The 24,225-nt window shown below is 43.0% G+C and overlaps 1 protein-coding gene across 4 annotated transcripts in view; it reads right to left on the bottom strand.

The window, feature by feature from the left end:
- Positions 1-2,519: 2,519 nt before the first annotated feature.
- Positions 2,520-24,225, bottom strand: part of sv2 (synaptic vesicle glycoprotein 2) — a 69,651-nt gene continuing 47,945 nt past the window's right edge. For 3 of the 4 annotated variants that reach the window (XM_072553188.1, XM_072553192.1, XM_072553191.1), the window contains 8 exons: positions 20,379-20,459; positions 20,202-20,240; positions 14,358-14,447; positions 12,454-12,542; positions 8,649-8,788; positions 5,376-5,471; positions 4,542-4,701; positions 2,520-3,712 (listed from right to left, as the gene is read on the bottom strand). In XM_072553188.1, the coding sequence (XP_072409289.1) occupies positions 3,529-3,712; positions 4,542-4,701; positions 5,376-5,471; positions 8,649-8,788; positions 12,454-12,542; positions 14,358-14,447; positions 20,202-20,240; positions 20,379-20,459 (879 nt within the window). In that variant the 3' untranslated portion in view covers positions 2,520-3,528. The remainder of the gene's footprint in view (positions 3,713-4,541; positions 4,702-5,375; positions 5,472-8,648; positions 8,789-12,453; positions 12,543-14,357; positions 14,448-20,201; positions 20,241-20,378; positions 20,460-24,225) is intronic. The other variant, XM_072553189.1, reaches the window with a different exon arrangement.

Raw genomic sequence — 24,225 nt, 5'->3', positions numbered from 1 at the left:
TAACTGACATAGAGCCAACAACTGTCTCAGAACATGGACATCTGCTCCCCTGTGGAGATGGTGAACAGCACCAAATTTCTTAGTGTCCACTTGGTGGAGAATCACACCTGGTTTCCCCCAACACCAGCTCTGAAGCCAGAAAGCATGGAATCATCTTTCCTGTGTAGGTTGAGGAAAAACCAACTTCCCATCCTCACCACATTCTACAGAGGTTTCATTGGGAGTATCCTGAGCTGCTGCATCACTGCCTGGTTCAGGAATTGTACCTTCTTATCATAAGACCCTGTACCGGGTAGTGACTATAGCGGAGAAGATAATCTGGATCCCTCTTCCCTCACCACACACTGCATCCAAAAGGCTAAAAGTATTGTTGAAGACCCCTCCCTCAAACTCTTCCCCCTCCTGCCATCTGGTAAAAAATACCAGAGCATATGGTCTCTCATGGCTAGACCATGCACAGTTTCTTCTCCCAACCCACCAGGCTCCTTAACACGGTATGATCTCACACTCCATCTGAAATTCTTTGCACGTCTTTGAGTTGCTGCCAGTACAATGCCTAGTAATTATCGTTCTTTTATTACTCTAATTTGTGTGTTTTGCAGTTCTTACGCACTCACCCTGTGTAGTTTGTGCAGTCTTTGTAGTCCTGGAGGAATACTCCTCTTTACTGTACCAGTTGTATATAGTTGGAATAACAAGCTACTGTACTCTAACCATGTCCATCAGGTAAGGATTCCAGTTACTCCTACTCACTGCAACGTGATTTGACTTCTGGCTGCCCTCTGAACTGATTCCGCAAATACATCCCATTTATGTCAACCATTGGGAGTTATAGGGAATTCAATGAAGCTTAATTGATGATCCTGGTCTCTCGCACCTCTCTGCTCCATCCTGAAGTGGGATTGTGTGTGAATTCCTACCTCAGAGGCAGGGATTTTATCATTGCATCACAAGACCTCATGCCCCTTACAAGGCAATAAGAGTTAATGATCATTTGCTGGAAAGCCCATAATCACTCTTCTGTCTGTCTTTTATAAACACAAGTCAAAGCATCAGGAGGAAGTTTTTTTTAATTCTTGGAATGTTGCAAATTCCAGAGTCAGAGGATCAAAGTAATATAAAGATAGAATAGGTAAGAATTAAGGCACTTGCACTTTTTAAAGATTTGGGTGCTACACTATCCATTATTTTTTTTTCCTGAGTAGAAACTTCTGAAAATTTCAATGTATAAGTACCAGTGTTGATTAGTACAGATAAATTTCCCCAATCAAAATTTTTTCTTCACTAGACCAAAAACCAAATTTAGTTTGCATATAATAAACAATAGTCCCATAGCAGTACTGCCTTTTTAAAAAAATTATGAACAGCTTTAGTCTTGGTTTAAGGTTATTGTGCAATAATTTGTCCTGCATTTGAAATTAAATGTGCTCTTGCCCTTGTTCAAAGGAAATTGCCCTTCCTGTCATTTTCCTTCCTGTTTTTGGCACTTAGTCTTTCAGCACTGCTCCTGTCAAAAGCCCCTTTGCCAATTTCTCCCCCTGTGTGGAAACTTAGAACTGTAGGCACAATTTAGAAAGGGTTTTCCCACTTTTAAATTTCCACACAAGGGGAGAAGTTGGCAAAGGGGCTTTTGACAGCAGTGCTGAAAGGTGTTTGCTTGCTGAGGGAGAACTGGGCAGCTTGCTGGCTGACCAGAGAATCAAGAGTTTTAGGGTTCAGGTTAAAAGTACAGTTGAGCCTATAACTGGGTTGGTCACAGTACCTCAAGCCTATTCTGTTAATCAGTAAGACTAAGTGGCCTATTCCTATTTTTTTCAGCTCAGCAGGAAGTGCTAGGTTGAGAATTTTACCCTGGTTTGGTATCCTGGAAATATTGTAACATTGATGCAAGTGTATTTTTCCTCGAGTTTGGTGCCTGGCACTGTGACAAAGCTGTGTCTTTAAGAAGTGTGTTTTGTCTTGAGAGATTGAACAAGAGGTAACTGAGTATGTGGGAATATAAATAGCTTGAGGCCTTGGCATTTACTCTTAAATTTGGAACAACACAGAGCCTGGATGGCCGTATCCAGCTCTCCTGAACCTGGGTTTTTAAGCTTTTAGCTTCAGCAGAAGCTGCTGGAGTCTTGAGCTATTTCAACACACACAACCCTGCTCAGTTACAGCTAGAAGCTGGGGTTTCTTTTCCTACTGCAGGTGTTGCATGTAAGAAAATCTCTTCCAAATTTGCCTTTTTGCAAAGTTACTGTTAAGTTCTCCAATAAGTTATTCTTAGTTTGTTCTTCCATTTTTAACTATAGTGTCTGAATAAATTGTCTTTAATATTTGACCAGTCAAATTGCAGCTGGAACTTGGTTTAAACAGCAAATGTGAACTGCTAGGAACAACATTAGGGTCTAGGCTAGCTTAATATATTTGAGGGGATCTGGTCTGGTCCATAAACAGGCACTATGTGCAATATTTTTGAATTAATATCTATTAATGTTGCATTTATAAATACATCAAACACCATGGCCACAAGATTTTGGACGGCTGATCACAATTATTTTTATTCAAAGTGGATGGGTTGCTACCTACCTGCAGGGCAGGTGGATTTGAATTTGGCTGTCTAGCTTAGAGGTAGGGACACTACCACAAATTAAATGACCAAAAGCCTGGTCACAGATTTGAGTTCCTTTTTAAAGGATAGGAGAGATTATGACTGAGTAATTCAGAAATTGAAGTCAGAACACTTGAGGGGTATGGGGAGATCAGATGGGGCTATGGAGACATCAGAAAATTAATTCAAAACTACGCTCCTGCCTAAGCAATGTCCCAGGTCAGCAAGCCATTACACAATGCAAATTGGTCAATCCAGCAGAGTTTTAAAAATATGACAATGTCTTGTCATAACTCTCCATTGGTGCATCTGTTTATCATTGTGCAGATTTCATTCTCACTCTGTTGCAATCCTCAATATTGATTATCCACAATTTTGGTATTTGCCCATTTTTGAATCTGTACAGAATCCAAATGGCTTAGAAGAAAACATGTAAATATTGCACAATAGGTTCGTAAGACAAATGATGTTCTCAACAAAAGTTCACTATAGCTCTTCCCTATCTATTCAGACCCTTCCTGCTTATGGTGGGAGGTCAACAGAAGAACAAAGTACAAACTGAGGAAGGAGCTTATCTCACAGCTTCATGATCTGAACCTGAAAGTTGTCATTGTAAGCACAAACTGCATGGCATTTTGAGTTTTACAATGTAACAAGTGAGGATTTTTTTGAGCCTCAGCAGACAATCCCTTATTTTATGGTGCATGCTTCATGTAGCCACGTTTTGAATAGAAACAAATTGTTGCCAAAGTATTCGTATTGGTCGTCTTTTGCAGTTACCCTTCATAAATAGGGCCATAATTCCCTCTTCGAGCTTACGGTATCTCATTCCAGTACACTTCACAAGCAAAAGACAAATTGGAGCTGAAGGGTAAATGCTTACATGGGTAAAGGCACCAATGATAAATGTTCCAGTAACTTCAACTCTCTTCTCAACTCAATTCAATGTGCTTAGTGTTAGGTAATTTGAAGCATGCCAGACTGCCGATGAAAAATATTGCTGCAACCAGGAGGATGGTCACACTGCAGTTCATGTCAACCAGTTGGCCAAACACCACATTTCCCAAAATGGAGGCAACACGACTGATACCAGTGAAAACTCCAAGTGCAGAAGACCTGTTGAGAGAGAGTTTTTATTTCTATTTTAAATTTAAAAAATCCTTCCACATAAAGGTACTAAAATTCTAAACATTTTAGCAATGTAGTTGTACTTTTGAAACTCTGCCATAACTATACGAACTCTAAACCAAAATTTCAAGTACACTGTCAAAGAAACAAATGGCCTCCTTGTATAAATAGATAAATAGCTGCCCTTCCCATGAAATATTAAACATACTGCCTATAAACTTATCATATACAGTTGTATTTATTAATAGGACATATCTTATGGAATGTTGAGAACAGCATCAGCATGAGCTATGGGAAATGGGTTGCATTAGATAGTCAAGAAAGGTGGTTCACAGGAGATACAAATATGTACTTTTAGTCTGGATTAAGTTAGTGGAAAAATAAAATGTTTCATTTGAAGAATTTCTTTATGGAAGTGTAATGAAATATTTTTAACTTGGCAGATTATTTTAAAGAATCTGGGAACTTTAAAAACAATTCATCGTTAGCAAACTTGAATCAAAATGTCCCTCAGTCCTTCGACCTAAATGGGAAGATCTCATAATTTAAGTCCACAGCATAAAGCCAGTCAATATGCAATCACTTGATGAGATACACTTGAGTTTTCAAGCGTGGCTCATTCTGATGCATGCTTTGAACTAGGAATATGTTAGGTTTCTGATCAGTCTCATTCTTGCAATAAAACTCTCCCAGTACAATGGTTCTGTCTATACTTGGAATTATTTTCTATCTCATCCCTATAATGAACAATAGACAAATGTTTGAGAAGGTGGAATATAAGGAGTCGACTCCCTCTTGATTTTTAAAACTAACTTACCGCAAGTTAGTTGGGTACAATTCTAACCCAATGACATCAAGTGAGTTCCAAGCAACAACTGAGATGGCACTAAACACACAGGACACTATCAAGCTCTGCGTTTTGGTCTTCACTTGCCAGATGAAAAATGCACAGATTCCTGACAGAAAAAGACTAGCACCTAAGGTCAGAGAATAAGGAAATAATCAACACCCAACTTGCCAAGTTAACTAGTCATCTACTCTTCAAAACGGTCAATAACAACACTGCAATATTACTGGCTGTGATCCACAAGACTGTAAAACCTGTTAACTAATAATTGTCTGCTTTTGGTGATGCATAAATGGAACAGGTACATGCAGCAATACTGTCCCATTAATGATTCTTTGATAATGTGCAGGTATGTGGAAGGTGCTAAATAAGAGCAAATATTCTTTATGGACACTACTGCTCTGAATAACAAACAGCTCCTCACACTGGGCTATCTGGTGGGCGGCACGGTGGCACAGTGGTTAGCACTGCTGCCTCACAGCGCCAGAGATTTGGGTTCAATTCCCGCCTCAGGCGACTAACTGTGTGGAGTTTGCACATTCTCCCCATGTCTGCGTGGGTTTCCTCCGGGTGCTCCGGTTTCCTCCCACAGTCCAAAGATGTGCAGGTCAGGTGAATTGGCCATGCTAAATTGCCCTTAGTGTTAGGTAAGGGGTAAAGGTAGGGGTATGGGTGGGTTGCGCTTCGGCAGGGCGGTGTGGACTTGTTGGGCTGAAGGGCCTGTTTCCACACTGTAAGTAATCTAATCTAATCTAATCTCTCCATTCTATTCCCTTTCTTGAGTTCTTCCTGGTTGGTACTCACAGAGTAGAAATTTGCCTCCCAGCAGATCCATCAGTAAGATAGTGAAGATATTACCAGGAAGATTGGCAGCTGCAATTATAAAGCCTTCTTTATACACTGCAAAACAAAGGAAACAAACCACTTTTAAAATTCAAACCAGAAAGAACAAGGAAACAGCATGTGTGAAAGTTATCAAAATTAATTGCACAATTCCATATGTAAAAGATCCTGAGGATGGCATTTTTTAAAAAAAAGTCTGCTGGTTATTCCAAAGGTTGTGTATGTAAATGCAACAGGGACAAATGCACAAAGGAACAAGGGATTAATCAGCCCCACAAAATATACACACTATTTTGTTCGAAATGTGGAGTAGTAACAGGCATATTAATAGGATGGGTGGGAAGCTCCTGCCCAGGTCCAAAGGCAGCAGCCATCTCTGCCGGCCCCAGAGAAGGCAAAGCACAAACATCAAAGGAGCGTGTGGTAACCTGAGCATCCCATTGTACTCAACTCTTCAACTACCCCCAGCCTCGCCTGCGGCAGAGTCTGTGGAGTCCTCCCAGGATCCCTAACTCTGGAGGTGGGAAATGTCATCCTCATAATGAGGTTCTCCCTTGGAATGAGGAGGGGGTCAGTGAGAAGCATAGATAGCAGTGTAGGCCAAAGCCTCCAATAATTATGAAATACTGTGCAACCCATCCTGTTATTTCACCTTTACCTTATATCCAATGACCTTGCCTTACTCATGGTCAGGCTAGGTGGCAGAAGTGCTGTGAGGTACACAAGAGTTTCATTTCTTACAGGGATAACTCAGAAAAATGAGAAGAAACATAATGAAAAAGAACCTGGGATAGTTCAGGTGAACAGTGTCCATTTGCTTCAGTTGGCAAAGTTGTCACTTCTAAGGAGCAGAAACCTGATCCTGCCCAAAGGCCACAAAAGCTGACTCTAATATCCCATGTAACATTTACAAAACAAAACCCTACCCAAGCTCAGTTATTGTCTAGAGAACCAACAGGAAGGAATAAGGAGACTGAAAATGATGGAGTGTAAACATGGACTGCAAGACAATTCCTGAAAAATATCTGAAGTGAGGAGGGTATGAAAGTTTCCTGACTGACCAGAGTCCTGACGGTCAGGGTCAGAGCAGCAATGTTAGCTATACACTGCAGCTGATGCCAGACATAACCTGAACATGGGAATTACTAGATAAATAAAGGCCAAAAGATCCCTCTTGCTCACCACCTCCAATCATTGCATCACGCAATACAGCAAGAGTTGAATTGTTAGCTTATGTATCTATCAATCAGTCTACAATAGGAGCAGGAACAACATGACGTTTCACTGAATCCCAGTAAAAAGCTTTGGGAATCTTAGGATTCAAAGTCACTTGCTGCTCCCACACTCCACTTACCATGTCATTTCTCAAATTACTTAATAGATAAGTTCCAGGTAAGGAAGGACTTCCTTGAGGAGAGGTTGAGTAGGTTGGGCTAGTGTTTATTGAAATTTAGAAGAATAAGAGGCGACTTTATTAAAAGATATGCAGTGGCAGCATGGTGGCTCAGCGGTTAGCACTGCTGCCTCGCAGTGCCAGGGACACAGGTTCAACCCCAGCCTGAGGTGATTCTCTGTGTGGAGTCTGCACATTTGCCCCGTGTCTGTGTGGCTTTCCTCTGGGTGCTCCGGTTTCCTCCCACAGTCCAAAGATGTGCAGGTCAGGTGGATTGGCCATGCCAAATTGCCCTTGGTGTTCAGTGTAAATTAGATGGATTAGCCATGAGAAATGCAAGGTTACAGGTATAGGGTTAGGGGAATGAGTCTGGGTGGGATGCTCTCCAGAGAGTTGATGTGGAGCTGTTGGGCTGAAAGGTTTGTTTCCACACAGTAGGGATTCTATTCTAAAAAACTATTCTTCGGGAACTTATAATAGATGGTGAAAAGTTGTTTCCCCTTGGGGGAGACTCGAGGACCAGAGGTCATATTCTCAGAGTAAGAGATCACCCAATTAGGACCAAGGTGAGGAGGAATTTCTTTTTTTGAGAGGATAGTGAATCTCTACGATTTCTTATCGTAGAGGATTGTCAAAACTGGGTACTTAGTAATCTGTCTGTCTCAGCCCTGAATATACTTAAACCATAAGGGAATTAAGGGTTATGAGGATATGGAGTCAAGAATGATCAGAACAGTCATAATTTTATTAAACGGTGGAACAGACTCAATGGACTAAGTGGTCTGTTTCTGCCCCTACATTTTGTGGTCATATACTTGTCAATTTGGATCCTAGCAAATAGTGGGACAAAAAAGAAACAACAGACGACCTTCCTTTGTGGATAGAGTACATTATCTAGGCTGTCTTACAGCTCCTTCCATACATCAGTTGCTGCTGCCCATACAATTAATAGCCACCACCTGTTTTTTCTTGAACTTAAATAAAAACATTAACAAATTTTACAACATGATTAAACAGACATTAACAATACTAAAGGGGGCTCTTGTTGCACAGTGGTAATGTCCCTATCTTTCAGTCAGGAGGTTCGGGTCAATAACATCCCTGAACAAGTTGGTTAGAAAATATCTGCTTGTGTCCCAAAAGATCACTTTCTGAAGAGACACAATCTCCTTTACAGTGTATATTGCAGGATGGAATACATCAAGAAACTGTAATTATATTACCGCAGATATGTCCTCGCACTATGTCTGACCTCTGCAGTGAAGATAGAGCATAAGGGAAGAGGCATTCAAAGTTAAGCGAGCATAATCCACAGGGAGAGCTTACTGGAACATACGCTTCCCACCGTTAGACAGTTTCTGATCCTCAATCGAAGAACATGGGTAAAGCCCAGTGAGGACTTCAGCTCAGGAACTGCTACAAGTCCCAAAGGAATTTCCCAGTCCACAACTGGATGGGATACATATTGAGGGATATGGACCAAACACAGGCAAATGGAACTAGTTTAATTGCGAAAACTGGGCGGCATGGACAAGTTGGGCTGAAGGGCCTGTTTCCATGCTTTAAACCTCTTCAGTCTTCCATGCATTTGTTGCAAATAAGCCCCTGATATATTCAAACTCTGTAATGAGATGCTGGGAGCAGTATGCAGCCACACATTATTTCAATCGAATCTGCACTAAGAATATCTCAGAAATGAAAACTCAAAACGTGAATAGCTGAGTCGCTTCCAGATGAAATGGGTTGGACAAATTAACTTTTTCTTTTAATTGGAAAAGGATCAAATTCCTCCTCCCAGATGGACGCCAGAATGACAGAATCAAACTCAAGACGACACTCACCCACTGTCTTCACTGGATAACAAGTGACATTCTCCACACTTCCTTCACTGGAGCTGCTCCAATTACTCGAGCACGCAGAACCACCTCCGATCTCGATCCGTTTTAGAAGCTCGGGAAACCACATCCACAGACCATAATACCTGGAAGAAGGGGAATAAGAGAAAACAGTCAACCAGCTACCTAAATTCCAAAGGCCAACATAAACACACTCGGATTTATGTGGACTCTACCATAACCTGAGTCAAGAAAGTGCTGCTTTAAGTGTAGTTACCATTGCAACCCAGGAACTGTGTCAGCTAACCTGTGCACAGCAAGCTCCCAGAAATAGCAATGTTTCAACCATGATGGTTCAGATGAAAATATCACCCAGGACATTGCTAAGAACACCCCTGCTCTTAGAGGAAGCTATACTAGGAGGCCATTTGATGGATAGCTGATCTCTCAGAGAATCAATGATGTGTGCAGTGGGTAGGTGGTAGAGTTGAATGACCCTCTTGCCCGTCCTCCTCAAGGCATCTCGACAGTACATGCACACATAGGCCTCAGGCAGGGAGAAGATTAGTATTGGCACCAACGCCTCCACCAGGTAACAGCCTGACCACACGCACTATTCAACCTCACCTCCCAGGAATGGCTTGTGGGAATGTTAAGAAGATGTGGATGTAATGTACCTTTAAGAGAGGAAAGGCTAGTAGTGACAGCAGCAATTCGGGATTTGAATTGGTTTCGACAAATTTGAATATATTTGGGTGTATGAAAAATCCCAGCTGTTTTAAACACTTGCAGGTTAGCGTCCTAGATCTTTAAATAAAACAGAGGTGAGACAATTTGTTTAATTTCGGTGACTTGTGGTTGATTAAATTAAAAGAAAGAGAAATAGCTCTTAAAGTTGCTGAAGAGGTTCTGAAGTTTGAAGATGATTCTCAAGAAAATTTAGAAGAAAAAGGCCATACTTTTAAAATTAGCAAATTAGTTCGATTTGGGTTTAACCAAGGACAAAAGTAAAGCTAAAATTGTAAGGGAATTACTCAAACACTCAGGTGTATCAGAGAAACAGATACGTGCAATAGAGGTAGAAAAATTTAAATTACAATTGAGGAAAATGGAGTTAGAAGATAAACAAAGGGAGAGAGAGAGAGAGCAGCACCTAAAGAGGGCACAGTGTAGAATGAAGCGGGTGGCAAATAAAAGCTCTGAGACTCGGACATTTTCCCAAGGAGATAACGTGTTAGTACTGTTACCAGTGATAGAAGATCCCTTCAAAGCCAAATTTAGTGGTCCCTATCAAATTGAGAAAAAGTTGAGTCAGGTGAACTATTTAGTAAAGATGCCAGGTAGAAAAAAAAGGTATTGTGTATGTCATGTGAACATGCTGAAACCGTATTACACTAGAGAGAAAGAACTGGAGAAAATGAGGAATCAAATCCAATTGATATGGATTTTGAGGTACCTCAAAATAGATTAAAAAATGAAGAAGTTCTTGAGGTGTGGAATAGGCTATCTGTCTCAGGAGCATAGAACGCAGTTGAACGATTAGTTGCAGCAGGACAAGGACATATGTAAGAATCAGATGGGGAGGACTAATGCTATTGTACATGAAGTAAATGTAGGATACATTGCTTCGATAAAACAACATCTCTATCGGCTTAATCCTTTCAAGGTCAGACGGGTTCAGAAGGAGGTGGAGGCCACGCTTGACGAGGACATCATCGAACCAAGACAGAGAGCGTGGAGTTCGCCGATCACCTTAGCTCCCAAACCGGATGGGACTCAATGATTCTGCGTGGATATCGAAAGGTCAATGCTATTACAAAATCGGACTCATGTCCAACTTGAGAACTGTATTTGGAAAGTCGGACAAGCCAGTTACATCATCAAGTTAACGCGTGGTTACTGGCAGGTACCTTTATCAAAGATGGCAAAAGGAATTTCTGCGTTTGTAATCCCAAATGGGCTATATCAGTTTAAAGTGATGCCTTTTAGAATGAAGAACACACCCGCCACATTCCAAAGATTCATGAACGCAATTGTGGCTGGGTTAACAAACTGTACAGTCTATTTAGTAAGTCCTGGAAAGATCACAGGGTACAGTTGGCAGAGCTCTTTGAATGACTACGAGAAGCAAAACTGGTGATAAACTTAAATAAAACAGAATTTACGAAAGCAGAGCTGACGTTCTTGGGACATAACATCGGTCATGGAAGGTTGACCCCATGGAACGCAAAGACGAAGGGGCCATCGAGGAATTTCCACGACCAACCTTGAAGAAAGATGTACTTCGATTCTTAGGACTCAGCGGATTCTATCGGAAGTTTGTTCCAAACTTCAGCAGTGTAGTTGCACTGTTAACCTATTTGCTGAAGAGGAATACAAAGTTTCGGACACAACAATGCCAGGAGGAATTCGACCGTTTGAAATCAATATTAAACATCAAACCAGTTTTAGTATACCAAACTTTTCAAAACCTTTTAAAGATGGCATCAATGCTAGTGACATTGGAGTTGGAGCTGGAGCTGTACTCCTACAGGAAGATGAGGATGGGATTGAAGTGCCAGTTGGTTACTTTTTGAGGATGATCAACATCCAGCAAAGGAAATACTCCACAATCAAGAAAGAACTATTTGAGTTTGGTACTGGCCTTACAGCATTTTAATGTGTGTGTCACGAACAATATGTCGCAGATGGTTGTGTACACTGACCACAATCTGCTTACATTCTTAGAATGTTTCAAAGACAAGAATATGAGACTATTTCATTGGAGTCTTATGTTACAGACTTTTAATTTAAAAACCATACATGTTACGGGTCGGACGAATGTAACTGCAGATGCATTAACGTGGATTTAACCGATAGAATTTAGACAAAATTTCTTTATTAATGTGACACAGGTATACAGGAAGAAGTTAAGATGAACTTATATCAATATTATCTGTATGTTAGGGTAATGTGTTTAAAATGTAGAGAAAAAAAATTATCTTTTCATTATGATGGTTCATTTTTTCTTCAGTGGAGAGGTGTTATGAAGATGTGGTTGTAGTGTACGTTCAAGAGAGTAAAAGCTAGCAGAGACAGCACCAAGTGCTCTCAATAAGACACAATGTAACATGTGCTCCAGCTACTGGGGTAACTATTTGCCTAGAAACGACAAAACAGATTTGAATCAGGCCAATCGGTTTAAACTATACCCCGAAAAATACCAAATCCCAATCAAGCTTGAATTGAGTATATTGACAATCTTGAAAGCCAATGACATAATCCTATACTTTGGGGTATAAGACCTGGGAAAATTTAACAGTTGGGAGGAGAACTATCACCACTCCTTCTAGAGAAGGAGTGTGCACAGAAAGAAACCTCAACACTGGCCTGAAGAGCCATTCTACCGACAAAGATAAAGAGAAGATTCGACCACTGGCTAGTACTTAAATTTGTATTTTCTGTATATCTTAATTGGGAGTTTTATCAGACTAGTATTATAGAAGGGAAGGTAAAATAGGTTAGAGGAAAGAATTGTAAATAGTTGTTAGTTAATTATTCTCTGTTAGACATTAAGAAATAAAGTTGTTAGTTTTTACTTTAAATAGTTCTTGGCCTAACAAATGTTTACAGATTACTGCACGGGATAAATCTTTTCAGTGTTGCTGGTTTTAAATTAAGCAGGAGGGTAAGCAGTTTGGGGGCTCATCCTGGATTTGAACCCAGGTCCTCTCTCACATCCACAGACCTGGTCCCCAGCGTAAATCAACAACTTTTGGAACGGAAACTCGCAGCCCAGTTTGCTGAGGGCTCTGGTGTCAGGCCAACTCACCCAAACGAGATGCTGAAGAAGATGCTGGAGAGAACAATTGATGTGGTACGCAGTTTTTGGGCAAGAATCTTCCTGATGGGATCCAATCCCTGAAAATAAGAACAGGACTGTTAGCACCACCTTCCGAGCAGGACTTGGGTCTGCACTGATGTGCATCCACGAGCTTCAGGAAGTAGACGTTTACGTTAAAAAAACGGGATCTGGTGAGAGTGTGTGTGTGGAGTTTGCACATTCTCCTTGTGTCTGTGTGGGTTTCATCTGGGTGCTCCAGTTTCCACCCACAGTCCTAAGACATGTAGGATAAGTGGATTAGCCGTGAGAAATTCAGGGTTACAGGAATAGGATGGGGTATCTGGCTGGGATGCTCTCCGGAGGGTCAGTGTGGATTTGCTGGGCTGAATGGCCTGCTTCCATACTGTAGGGATTCTATGGAGAGGGAATTAACAGATATGAAGGAGTGAATACTAATGGTGAAATGTAGGGCTGGGCTGATGTGCTGTGGAGGGCCCCCCCGATCAACACTGGAATCCTATTACACTGGGTACCACAAGGTCTTTTCCTCTATACTTTCTCTCTGATTCTTTCGCCAATTATTTTAAATGCATAACCTCTAGATACTCAACTGCCAGGGGAAACTGATTTTCCCTGCTTGCTCTTTCAAAGCCCCTTGACAATTCATTAGGTCTGTCCTTCACATTCTCTGCCATATGGACAACTCCAGCTTCTCCTGTCCCTCCATATATCTGAAGCCAATCAGCCCTGATGAACCTCCTCAGCACCCTCTCTACATCCTTCCTGAAACAGCAATGTACAGATTTGGACATAATACTCCAGCTGAGCCCAACTTGACATTTTCTCAAGGTGTGGGGTAAACCCCTTGCTCTAGCATTCACAACGTATAAGTACAAAGGTTGGAGACTACGCATATTTTCGCAGCCACATGTTCAACCTGCCCAGCCATCTTCAGCCCCACATCCCTCTGCAATTTCTGCTGCAGCTGCCAGTGTACCTGCTGTTATGGTGCCACCCTCAGCCACTTAGTGCCATCCTCTCACATCCGCTCTGGTTTGTCTGCAACCATTTTGGGACATTCATTGCCTCACTATATTGAGGTCAACCCTTCACATAGCTCCGTACGGGACCATCTGGTTGCTGCCGCTTTTCCGGATCGTTTCGCTCTGGGAGATTATATTCCCACTTGCCCAAATCAAAATTACTCATCAGGTAGCCGCATACTTCAATGACTGTGACTATTCTGTTCATTATTTACATTACCCATAGACATCCAAATTACACTTACTTCACCTAAGTGCAGGTCATTTCTCGACAAGAGAAACAATAGTCCCTGGGTGAACCCAATGCACCACTTCCCCCCAGTCTAGACAACATTTGATCACCACTAAACTCTTAACCAATTGCACACCTGGATTGTCTTCACCCTCCCAAATAAAGCTGTTATCCAGGATATCTGATCAAATACTTTTTGAAAGACCCAGTAACGAATAATATCTATTGTGCTATGTCTACCAATTTTCTCTTTTTCTTAAAATAACTCAATTTCTCAGATTTACTTTCACAAATCTATTCTGCAGAGATCTTATTAATCCATCTCTTCCCAATTAAGAATTAATTTTATCCTTGACAATAGTCTCTCAATGTTTCCCTGATATTCAGGTCGACAGTTAAGGTTAACCAATGTAACCAATATGAATGGCCAGGTCATTACCATGTTGCCCTTTGTGGGATCTTGCTGTGCACAAACTGGTTGCAGCATCACAACGTGATCTCACTAAGAACATGAAAGGCATGGTCAAAACATATTTATTTTTTCTTCCAATAATCGACAAACTTTAGTATCAGACTTCTTGCTGAGCCACTGAAAAACAGCAGCTTGGAACCTGTACCTTTATCATCTGCTGCTTGAACCAATTAGTACGACTTTCATACGTCCTTGCATTGCTTCTCTCAAGTGGAGGAATCGCCAGCCGCTGAACCTGGCAATCAACAAAACAAAAGCTGATGGAAGCCAGGAAATAGAGAACTTCTGATTGTGTTCATTGAAATAAACCAGGAAATGCAAACATTCCTAATGAGAAAAACAGGGGGTGAGGGGCGCGGGTAGGAGTGAGACAGAGAGGGGCAGAAGCATCAGAAAGACACAGAAAAGAGCATCAGATGGCAGGAGAATGAGAAAGTAGGAGAGAACAGGTGCGAGACAGCCAGAAAAAGAGCACCATAGAGTCCAAGAGAAAGAAGGAGGAAGAGAGAGGAGAGAAACAGCAGGAGTGAGAGAGAGACAGAGCAGGAGTGAGAGAGAGTATATATGAAAGTATGTGAGAAAGAGAGTAGGTGTAGCTGTGTGAGAGAGAGCAGGGATGTGAGAGATGTCAGGAGCATCAGACAAAGACAGAGAGGAGTGTCAGAGAGCAGGAGAATGAGAAAGCAAGAGAGACAGCCTGAGAAAGAGTTACAGAGAGTGCGTGCAATTGTGACTGAGTGTGTGTGAGTGACTGAGTGCGTGTGACTGAGTGCGTGTGAGAAAGAGAGAGAGAGAGAAAGAAAGAAAGAGGAAGAGAGGAAGAAAGGAGAGAATGAGAAAGCAAGAGCAAAAGCATGTAAAAGTGCATGTAAACGTGAGCACATTTGTGTCTAGAAGTGAGGGCAGGAGTACAATTAAAAGAAAGTGAGCATTAACACAAGTGAGAGTGTATTCCAGTGTGACAACCTGCATAATTTCAAGAGAACCTCTCTACTCATATTTCAACCCCTCACTATGAAGGTCAAATTACAAACTGCCTTCCTGATTGCTTCCTGCGCCTGCTTGAGTGGAAGGCCACCCAAATCATTCTAAACACCAACCTTTAATAGATTTTCACCATTTAAAATTCTGCTTTCCAACGCTTCTCATCAGATTGAGTGCGTGTGAAGTGAGTGCGTGTGAATTGAGTGCGTGCTTCTCATCAGAGTGAACAATTTAAGATGCCTCCACATTTAACTGCATTTACTATCTTCTTCTTCAGTTACTGAACTTAGCCATACCCCTCTGAGTCTAGTTCACAGCTGACCTTCCCACTAAGTTTTATAACATCAGTAAACTTGAATACATTAGGACCTGGACCCGTCAACTATGTCATTAGATTGTAATAATCATCAGATCAAAAGACTGTGAATAACAGAGATCAGCACTGATCGTTGTGGCATCTATGAGACAGAGTCAATGGGTGTATCCTTTGACGTCTACTCAGGGTTGAGAGTTTCCGCAGAAGAATCTTGTGACAGAACAGGCCAATTCTCGACCTGTGGATGTTTGAGTACATGGGTAGGATGCCCCACGGGGTCCTGGGATCCAGAGTGCAGCGCTTCCTCCCTTTTATTCCTTCTACTTCATGAAGGTGTTTGGACTGAAAAGCATGACGCAGCTTGTTATCAACATGAATAACTGGTAGCAAATTGCTCCCAGACACAATCTCAATGCTGCTGCAGGTGGAGGGCTTCACAGTAGTATTTGCTTTGCTGTTTGAAAGTTGAGAAAACAAGACTGAGTTGGGGAGATGTTTTTCAGCCACCAGGACACAGGCTCCAGTCAATCAAAGGGTATGGCAGAGACACTGTAGATGGATTTCCTCCACCACTCTATCACTGAGACACAGTCCAAGTCTCAGTATAGTGCAGGAGTGTAGTGATAACAACTACCTGAACTTCTCAAAACTTGCTGTGGTCCTTGTTGCCAAACACACATTGTCATAATTTGTAAAGCGGCTAAACTGGGGCAGCTGATCCAGCGTCGAATCCCCTTGTCCCTGGTACGCCCTTGTCCTCTTCACAAGAGGTAGCTTTCAAGATGTGGAGAATGCTCAACATTCTCTGAGGAGGTAGGGGAAGCCCTAAATGAGTTTTTTGCTTCGGTCTTTACGAAAGAAACGAACTTTGTAGTGAATGAAACCTTTGAAGAGCAGTGTGCATGCTGGAATGGATAGAGATAGAGGAAGCTGATGTGCTGAAAATTTTGTCAAACATTGACAAGTCGCCAGGCCCGGACGAGATTTGTCCTCAGCTGCTTTGGGAAACAAGAAATGCGATTGCTTCGCCACTTGCAAAGATCTTTGCATCCTCGCTCTCCACTGGAGTCGTTCCTGAGGACTGGAGAGAGGCAAATGTAATTCCTCTCTTCAAGAAAGGAAATAGGGAAATCTCCAGCAATTACAGACCAGTATGTGTCACGTCTGTCGTCTGAAAGGTGCTAGAAAGGATTCTGAGGGATAGGATTTATGACCATCTGGAACAGCATGGTTTGATTAAATGCAGTCAACACGGCTTTGTGAGGGGCAGGTCATACTTCACGAACCTTATCGAGTTCTTTGAGGATGTGACTAGAAAGGTTGATGAGGGTCGAGCTGTGGATGTGGTGTATATGGACTTCAGCAAGGCATTTGATAAGGTTCCCCATGGTAGGCTCATTCAGAAGGTCAAGAGGAATGGGATACAGGAGAGCTTAGCTGTCTGGATACAGAATTGGCTGGCCAACAGAAGACAGCAAGTGGTAGTAGAAGGAAAATATTCTGCCTGGAAGTCAGTGGCGAGTGGTGTTCCACAGGGGTCTGTCCTAGGGCCTCTACTGTTTGTAATTTTTATTAATGACTTGGATGAGGGGATTGAAGGATGGGTCAGCAAGTTTGCAGACGACACAAAGGTTGGAGGTGTCGTTGACAGTATAGAGGGCTGTTGTAGGCTGCAGGGGAACATTGACAGGATGTAGAGATGGGCTGAGAGGTGACAGATGAAGTTCAACCTGGATAAATGTGAGGTGATGCATTTTGGAAGGTCGAATTTGAAAGCTGAATACAGGATTAAGGATAGGATTCTTGGCAGTGTAGAGGAACAGAGGGATCTTGGTGTGCAGGTACATAGATCCCTTAAAATGGCCACCCAAGTGGACAGGGGTGTTAAGAAAGCATATGGTGTTTTGGCTTTCATTAACAGGGGGATTGAGTTTAAGAGCCGTGAGATCTTGTTGCAGCTCTATAAAACTTTGGTTAGACCGCACTTGGAGTACTGTGTCCAGTTCTGGTCGTCCTATTATAGGAAAGATGTGGACGCTTTGGAGAGGAGCTTTACCAGGATGCTGCCTGGACTGGAGGGATTATCTTACAAAGAGAGGTTGACTGAGCTCGGACTTTATTCATTGGAGAAATGGAGGAGGAGAGGGGACCTAATTGAGGTATACAAGATAATGAGAGGCTTAGATAGAGTCGATAGCCAAAGACTATTTCCCAGGGCAGAAATGGCTAACATGAGGGGTCAGGGGTCATAGTTTTAAGCTGGTTGGAGGAAAGTATAGAGAGGATGTCAGAGGCAGGTTCTTTACACAGAAGTTGAGAGAGCATGGAATGCGTTACCAGCAGCAGTTGTGGAAGCAAGGTCATTGGGGACATTTAAGAGACTGCTGGACATGCATATGGTCACAGAAATTTAAGGGTGCAGACATGAGGATCAATGGTCGGCACAACATCGTGGGCTGAAGGGCCTGTTCTGTGCTGTACTGTTCTATGTTCTATATTCCAGGGTCTCCTTCAATATATTATGGATAGTGGAATGTTAGGCTGACCAGGGGCAGGTAGACAGGAGTTTCACTTTGGCAACATTTAGGGACAGGCTGAGTTTCTGCTATGGAGAATTGAAGAGACTGCAAGTGGTTTACAAATCAGATGCAGAATTCACAATAACACTGCAGTCATGGGCATCTATAGTGGTCAGTTTGGACACAGAGGTGGTTGAGGTAGAAGAGATTTCCATCAAGATGGTATTGGATGTTGACACCAGAAGGTCTTTGCTGAGGTGAACAACCGCTGTCAGGTAAATTATAAATAGTAAGGCGGCCATTAGGCAACCTGGCTGGACAACAGTCGAGATTGTAAAGATGTCTGTTTCAGATCCAACACAAGTTACTTGCGGTCTGATGACCATGAAGCAAGCAGAGGATTGTGAAGAACTTTCTGGATAATCTCCAATTTAGTTAGTCGAATTTAGTTTTCGAGGATTTGTCTGGCAACAAAAGACCACCGCAGAGGTTTCTCTGGAAGATCTATAGCCACACAGTGTCTGGGAGGTTTCCCTCAGCCACAGGAAGTCAGTGATTCAGGAAAATATGCATCAGGAATTCCTCTGCTCTGGGAGAGGGACACTCTTCAATAGTTTACACATCATGATTGATCTCCTTTCATGAAGAAGATCACAACGGATCTATTCCTGAAATCGGCCCATTGTACCTTAACCTCCCAAACCAGCAGGGCGAGTGCACAGGGGTCTTGATGTGAGCATCAGCTCAGTAGGAATGTCTTCAAGCTGAAGTATTGGTGCTCATTCTTTTGAATGCTTGTTGCAGTTTTCCTATCAATAGTGGCTCACCAATTGATTCCAGCACAGATCACTGGGGGATAGCAAGAGAGTATGAGCCCCCACAGTGGATTCACAGTTGACAGGTTGTGGAAAAGGTTATTCCAATGTCGACGCATAGGATCGTCAAGCTTAAGAAGAGACACACTAATGTGTGAACAAGGAGGTTCTGTTCCATTTGACTTTGGCCCTGGTTCCCACCACGTCCTTCACCTGCCAGAACTCTCCCTGGACATGGATCGCGAGCTGTTGGAATACTTGGAGATAGTGAGGACTGCAGATGCTGGAGTGTCAGACTAGAGCTGGAAAAAGCACTGCAGGTCAAGCAGCATCAGAGGAGAAGGGGAGTCAACATTTCAGGTCGGAACTACAGCAATGTAGTTGTCTTCTGGGCAATTAGTGGTGGGCAATAAAAGCTGACCATGTGCCATGAATTACTTTTCATTCATGTCTCTTTTTAAGGCTGTTTTTCTAGCCCATTTCCCATTTTGGGTGAGCAGTGGGCATCCTGAAGAGGATTGTTCAGTCACAGAAGCTGCAGCCCAAAGACACCTCTACCACAACATAAGCATCCAATGGTGTCTGCATATCTGTCACCTGTGTGCAGGTCCTTGACCAAGGACTCCCAGGTTTACAGTTCTGTCCCTGTCGCCAATTACCCATCATCACAGGATGTGGTAATGTGTCCTATTAGAAATATGCACATGGCTTTAGTTAATATGAAGATTGTGAAGTGCTGTCATTGTCCACATGACCCTGATGTGTTTGGATGCTGGTCAGGTTTTAGTGACGTGTCGAAATATGCTGACTACGTGCACTTTAACCATGTAGCCTTTTCCACCTCACAGCTGGAAAGAAACACAGTTTTCCATCACTTTGTCTGCCTCTGGGTCATTTCCAATTGCACCTTCACACTTCCACCTGGCCTTGCTACCAAGTGCAAGGGAATGGGAAGAATCAGGGTTGCATTGGCTAACACAAGTCTTCCACCATGCCAAGAAGAGTAGCCATTGAGACAGGCTCGGAACAGTCTACAAATCAGAAAATGATGCCTGTATTCACCGTCTTCTGTCAGTATTAGCCCAACCCCATGAGTGCTAATTCTGTTCAACACCTTTTCTGTGATACTTTAATGAATGCCTTTCTAAAATCCAAATATGCTGCATTCACTGCACGTACCCTACTACAACAGATTTCCCAGCTCAGATTTCTCAGACGCACTTTCCCTTTAACAGTGGAGTTTCCACAAATCGGAATACATAGCACAACTGGGAATCTCTTTCCTTGATGCATGAAGATTTCTGGGTTCTCTGGTGCAACTGGAAACATCAAAGCTTCAGGTGTTCACAGCTTACCCTTGGCAAGACCTCAGAATCCTGCAGAGTCATGAACATCTAAGCAGAAGATAAAAATAACAATGGAAAGCGAAGGAGAGAGATTGAGAGAGATGCACAGTTAATGCAGAGGAAGCAGTATTAAAGTGAATTAAGTTGCAGAAAGTAGAAGGATAGTAAGAACTACTGCTCACTTACTGAAAAGAAACGAGCTTTCCCACGGTGATTCCAGTAAAACATGCGCTGGAAAACTTGAAGAGCATCGACCTCCCGACCAGCCTGAAGGGGGTAAAATAAAGAAGGGATTCAGGAGATCCAAGTATTCAATTCTCCCAGAAACCTTCCTCCACTTCCAAATCCCTGCCTTCTGCCCCAACTCTCAATAGTCAAAGGCTCAGCAACAATAACTAACTCAGTCAAATTAAACATTGAGCCCTCTATGTAAATACTCATAAACTACATATTACACATTATGCTACCAAAGAGGTGCTTAGATAAAACCTGATATTGAGCAAGGTAAGGACATATTAGGGAAGGTGACTCAAACCTGTTTGAAGAGGTAAGATTTAAGGAACCTTTTGAAATGAGGAAAGATTGAGAGGTGGAGATGCTGAGAACGTGGGGGAGACATCAAGGCACGACCATCAACAATGCAACAACGAAAACCGAGGAACATACAGGAGGCTAGACTCGGAGGAGAGAAACGAGGGTGGGGTTTTGATACATTTCCTAGTGTATGTATGTGTGTAAAGCAGAAGGAACGTAAGTGGGCAACTGTGCATCTTGGGCAATAATGCATTATCATGAGTCAAATCTCACTCCACCAAACATCAATACAGCCTCTTCAAGAAGTTACAGTAAGTGAACAGGATGCAATTCAACAGAACTGAGCTGGAGCAGGGAAAAGTCGTACACAAGGAACAGGGACTAGCTGGTCAAAGGGCAACAATGAATTCTACCATAATGGTGACCAAAGGATAACATCTTGTATGGATTAGGTTCACAGCTTTTATCAAATGGTATGAAGGATACTATAACTCCAGTGAATAGTACTTCTGTTGCTTTGTGTCCATCCTTGTGCTTGATCATGTGATTGCTGTGCTGTAGTGAAAGGAGATAAACCAGAAACCTTTACTCTGTTTATTTAATTCCCTGACATGAACGTTGCCAGATTTTCCAATTTTAGAATCCACCTGAATAGAGACTGGGGAGTTTGTAATCCATCTTCAAGCACGTGGGAACTCCAGCAATATATATAGCACAGGCATTTCGAATGAATATGGGGACCCCCTATATATAGAGCTGAAAATGTGTTGCTGGAAAAGCGCAGCAGGTCAGGCAGCATCCAAGGAGCAGGAGAATCGACGTTTCGGGCATAAGCCCTTCTTCAGGAATGAAGAAAGTGTGTCCAGCAGGCTAAGATAACCGCATCAGCTCCCAGGAAGACCAGTTCCAATCCCGTACAACCCAGATGGCCTCCTTCAAAGACCGCAATTTCCCCCCAAACATGGTCGATGATGCCTTCCACCGCATCTCCTCCACTTCCCGCTCCTCCGCCCTTGAGCCCCGCCAGGTCAGAACCCCATTGGTCCTCACCTACCACCCACCAACCTCCATATACAGCGTATCATCTGCCGTCATTTCCGCCACCTCCAAACGGACCCCACCACCAGGGATATATTCCCCTCCTCTCCCCTATCAGCGTTCCGAAAAGAACACTCCCTCCGTGACTCCCTCGTCAGGTCCTCAACCCCCACCAACCCAACCTCCACTCCCGGCACCTTCCCCTGCAACCTCAAGAAATGCAAAACTTGCGCCCACACCTCTCCCCTTACTTCCCTCCAAGGCCCCAAGGGATGCTTCCATATCCGCCACAAATTCACCTGCACCTCCACACACATCATTTATTGCATCCGCTGCACCCAATGTGGCCTCCTCTATATTGGGGAGACAGGCCGCCTACTTGCGGAACGTTTCAGAGAACACCTCTGGGACACCCAGACCAACCAACCCAACCACCCCGTGGCTCAACACTTCAACTCCCCCTCCCACTCCACCAAGGACATGCAGGTCCTTGGACTCCTCCATCACCAGACCATAGCAACACGACGGTTGGAGGAAGAGCGCCTCATCTTCCGCCTAGGAACCCTCCAACCACAAGGGATGAACTCCGATTTCTCCAGTTTCCTCATTTCCCCTCCCCCCACCTTGTCTCAGTCAAATCCCTCGAACTCAGCACCGCCTTCCTAACCTGCAATCTTCTTCCTGACCTCTCTGCCCCCACCCCACTCCGGCCTATCACCCTCACCTTGACCTCCTTCCACCTATCGCATTTCCAACGCCCCTTCCCCCAAGTCCCTCCTCCCTACCTTTTATCTTAGCCTGCTGGAACCATCCCACATTCCCAATTCCTTCGTCTCCGCCGCATCTGCTCCCAGGAGGACCAGTTCCAATCTCCAGCATCTGCAGTCCTCATTTGCTCCTCGAAGATTTTTACCCCCTATATATAGGCCTTGGATGGTCAACATTTCTCCTCAGACAGGTACTCTCTTAGGAACAGGGATCTCCAGGGTCAGTGCACTATAAATAAGGCGCAAGTCCATCGTACAAAGAATACTTCCTACGTGCCTGGATGAGTGCAGCTCCAACAATACTCAAGTGGTTTATCATCTTCCAGCTCAAGGTTCACTTCATCTGCACTCTCTCCTCCAGTTTCAACATTCAGCTTCTCTGCCAGTGAGAGGTGGCAGCAGCGTACACCATATTCTATATGTGGCAGCAAATCACCAAGGATTCTTCGACAGCACCTGACAAACCTGCAACCCTTACCACTGCAAAGGACAAAGGCCTTTTACAGGAACACCATCACCTGCCAAAGTCCCAAACCATCAGACTTCAGAGAATCTCAGCTGCTTCATCATTTCTGGGTCAAAATCCTGGACCTCTGTGCTGTCACTACTTTCACCACAAAGATTGCAGCAGTTCCCCAGCACCTTCTCAAGGACACTTAGGAATGGTTAATAAATACTGGTGTTGCCAGTGACATCCATATTCCAAACATATTTTTAGACTGCATCTACAACGTAATCAAACAAAAACAGACACTGATCATATAAGGTAATATAAGGGCAGATGGCCAAAACCTTGGACAAAGTTTTAAAGGGTCAGGTTCCAAGCAAGGATCACCTTTAAGGGGAAAACATGTAATCAAGGGTCAGAGTTAGGGCAGCAATTCCAGAGCCTGAAGGCAGAGCCGCTAACTGTGGAACCAGTAAAATACGAGATTTTCAAGAGGCAGAATTAAAGGTGCACAGATATCTCATAGCATTGCAGAGCTAGAGATAGGGAGAGGTGAGGCCATTTGACAGATGTGAAAACAACTTTGAGAACCTTGAAATTGAGGCCATGGTTTAAAGAAAGGATGCACATTTGAATAATGTTTCTCTCAACTGCCTGACCAAATGAGGTCCTTCTGAAGTGTGGTCACTGAAGAAAACAAAGTAATCTATGCACAGCTACTTCCAAAATAGCAAATGTGATAATGACTAGATTATCCAGTCTTTGTGACATTGATTGAGAGATAAATATTGGTCAAAAAGCAGGGAATAACTTCTCTGCTCTTCTTCAAAATAGTGTATTGCATCCTTTTACATCTACCTGAAAAGGCAGATGGGTTCTCAGTTTGATATCTCATTCAAAATACAACATCTCAGACACTGAGGGAGTTGCTGCACTGTTGCATTGACCTTGATTTTGTTATGCTCAAGTTCTGCAGTGAGGCTTGAATCAAAATCTCTGACTCAAGCAAGAGTCCTACCAACTGAACAACTTAGCCAGGTGTTAACATTAGTCAGCAAGCATCCTAATGATGGGTGAATGAAACTTCATGCAAGTAAGAACACAGGCTGTTTTGGCTGATCTCAAGTTTATAGAGGGTAGAATGTGGGAGGAAAGTCAAGACTATGTTGAAATAGTCAAGTTTGGAGACAAGGTTACAGTAGCACATGAGCTGAAGCAAGAGCAAAGTCAGACATCAAGGCAGAAA

This window comes from Chiloscyllium punctatum, chromosome 33, assembly GCF_047496795.1.
Source record: "Chiloscyllium punctatum isolate Juve2018m chromosome 33, sChiPun1.3, whole genome shotgun sequence".
Classification (NCBI taxonomy): Eukaryota; Metazoa; Chordata; class Chondrichthyes; order Orectolobiformes; family Hemiscylliidae; genus Chiloscyllium; species Chiloscyllium punctatum.
The sequence above is the reverse complement of the archived record's forward strand: the minus strand, read 5'-3'. Positions and strand labels throughout refer to the sequence as shown.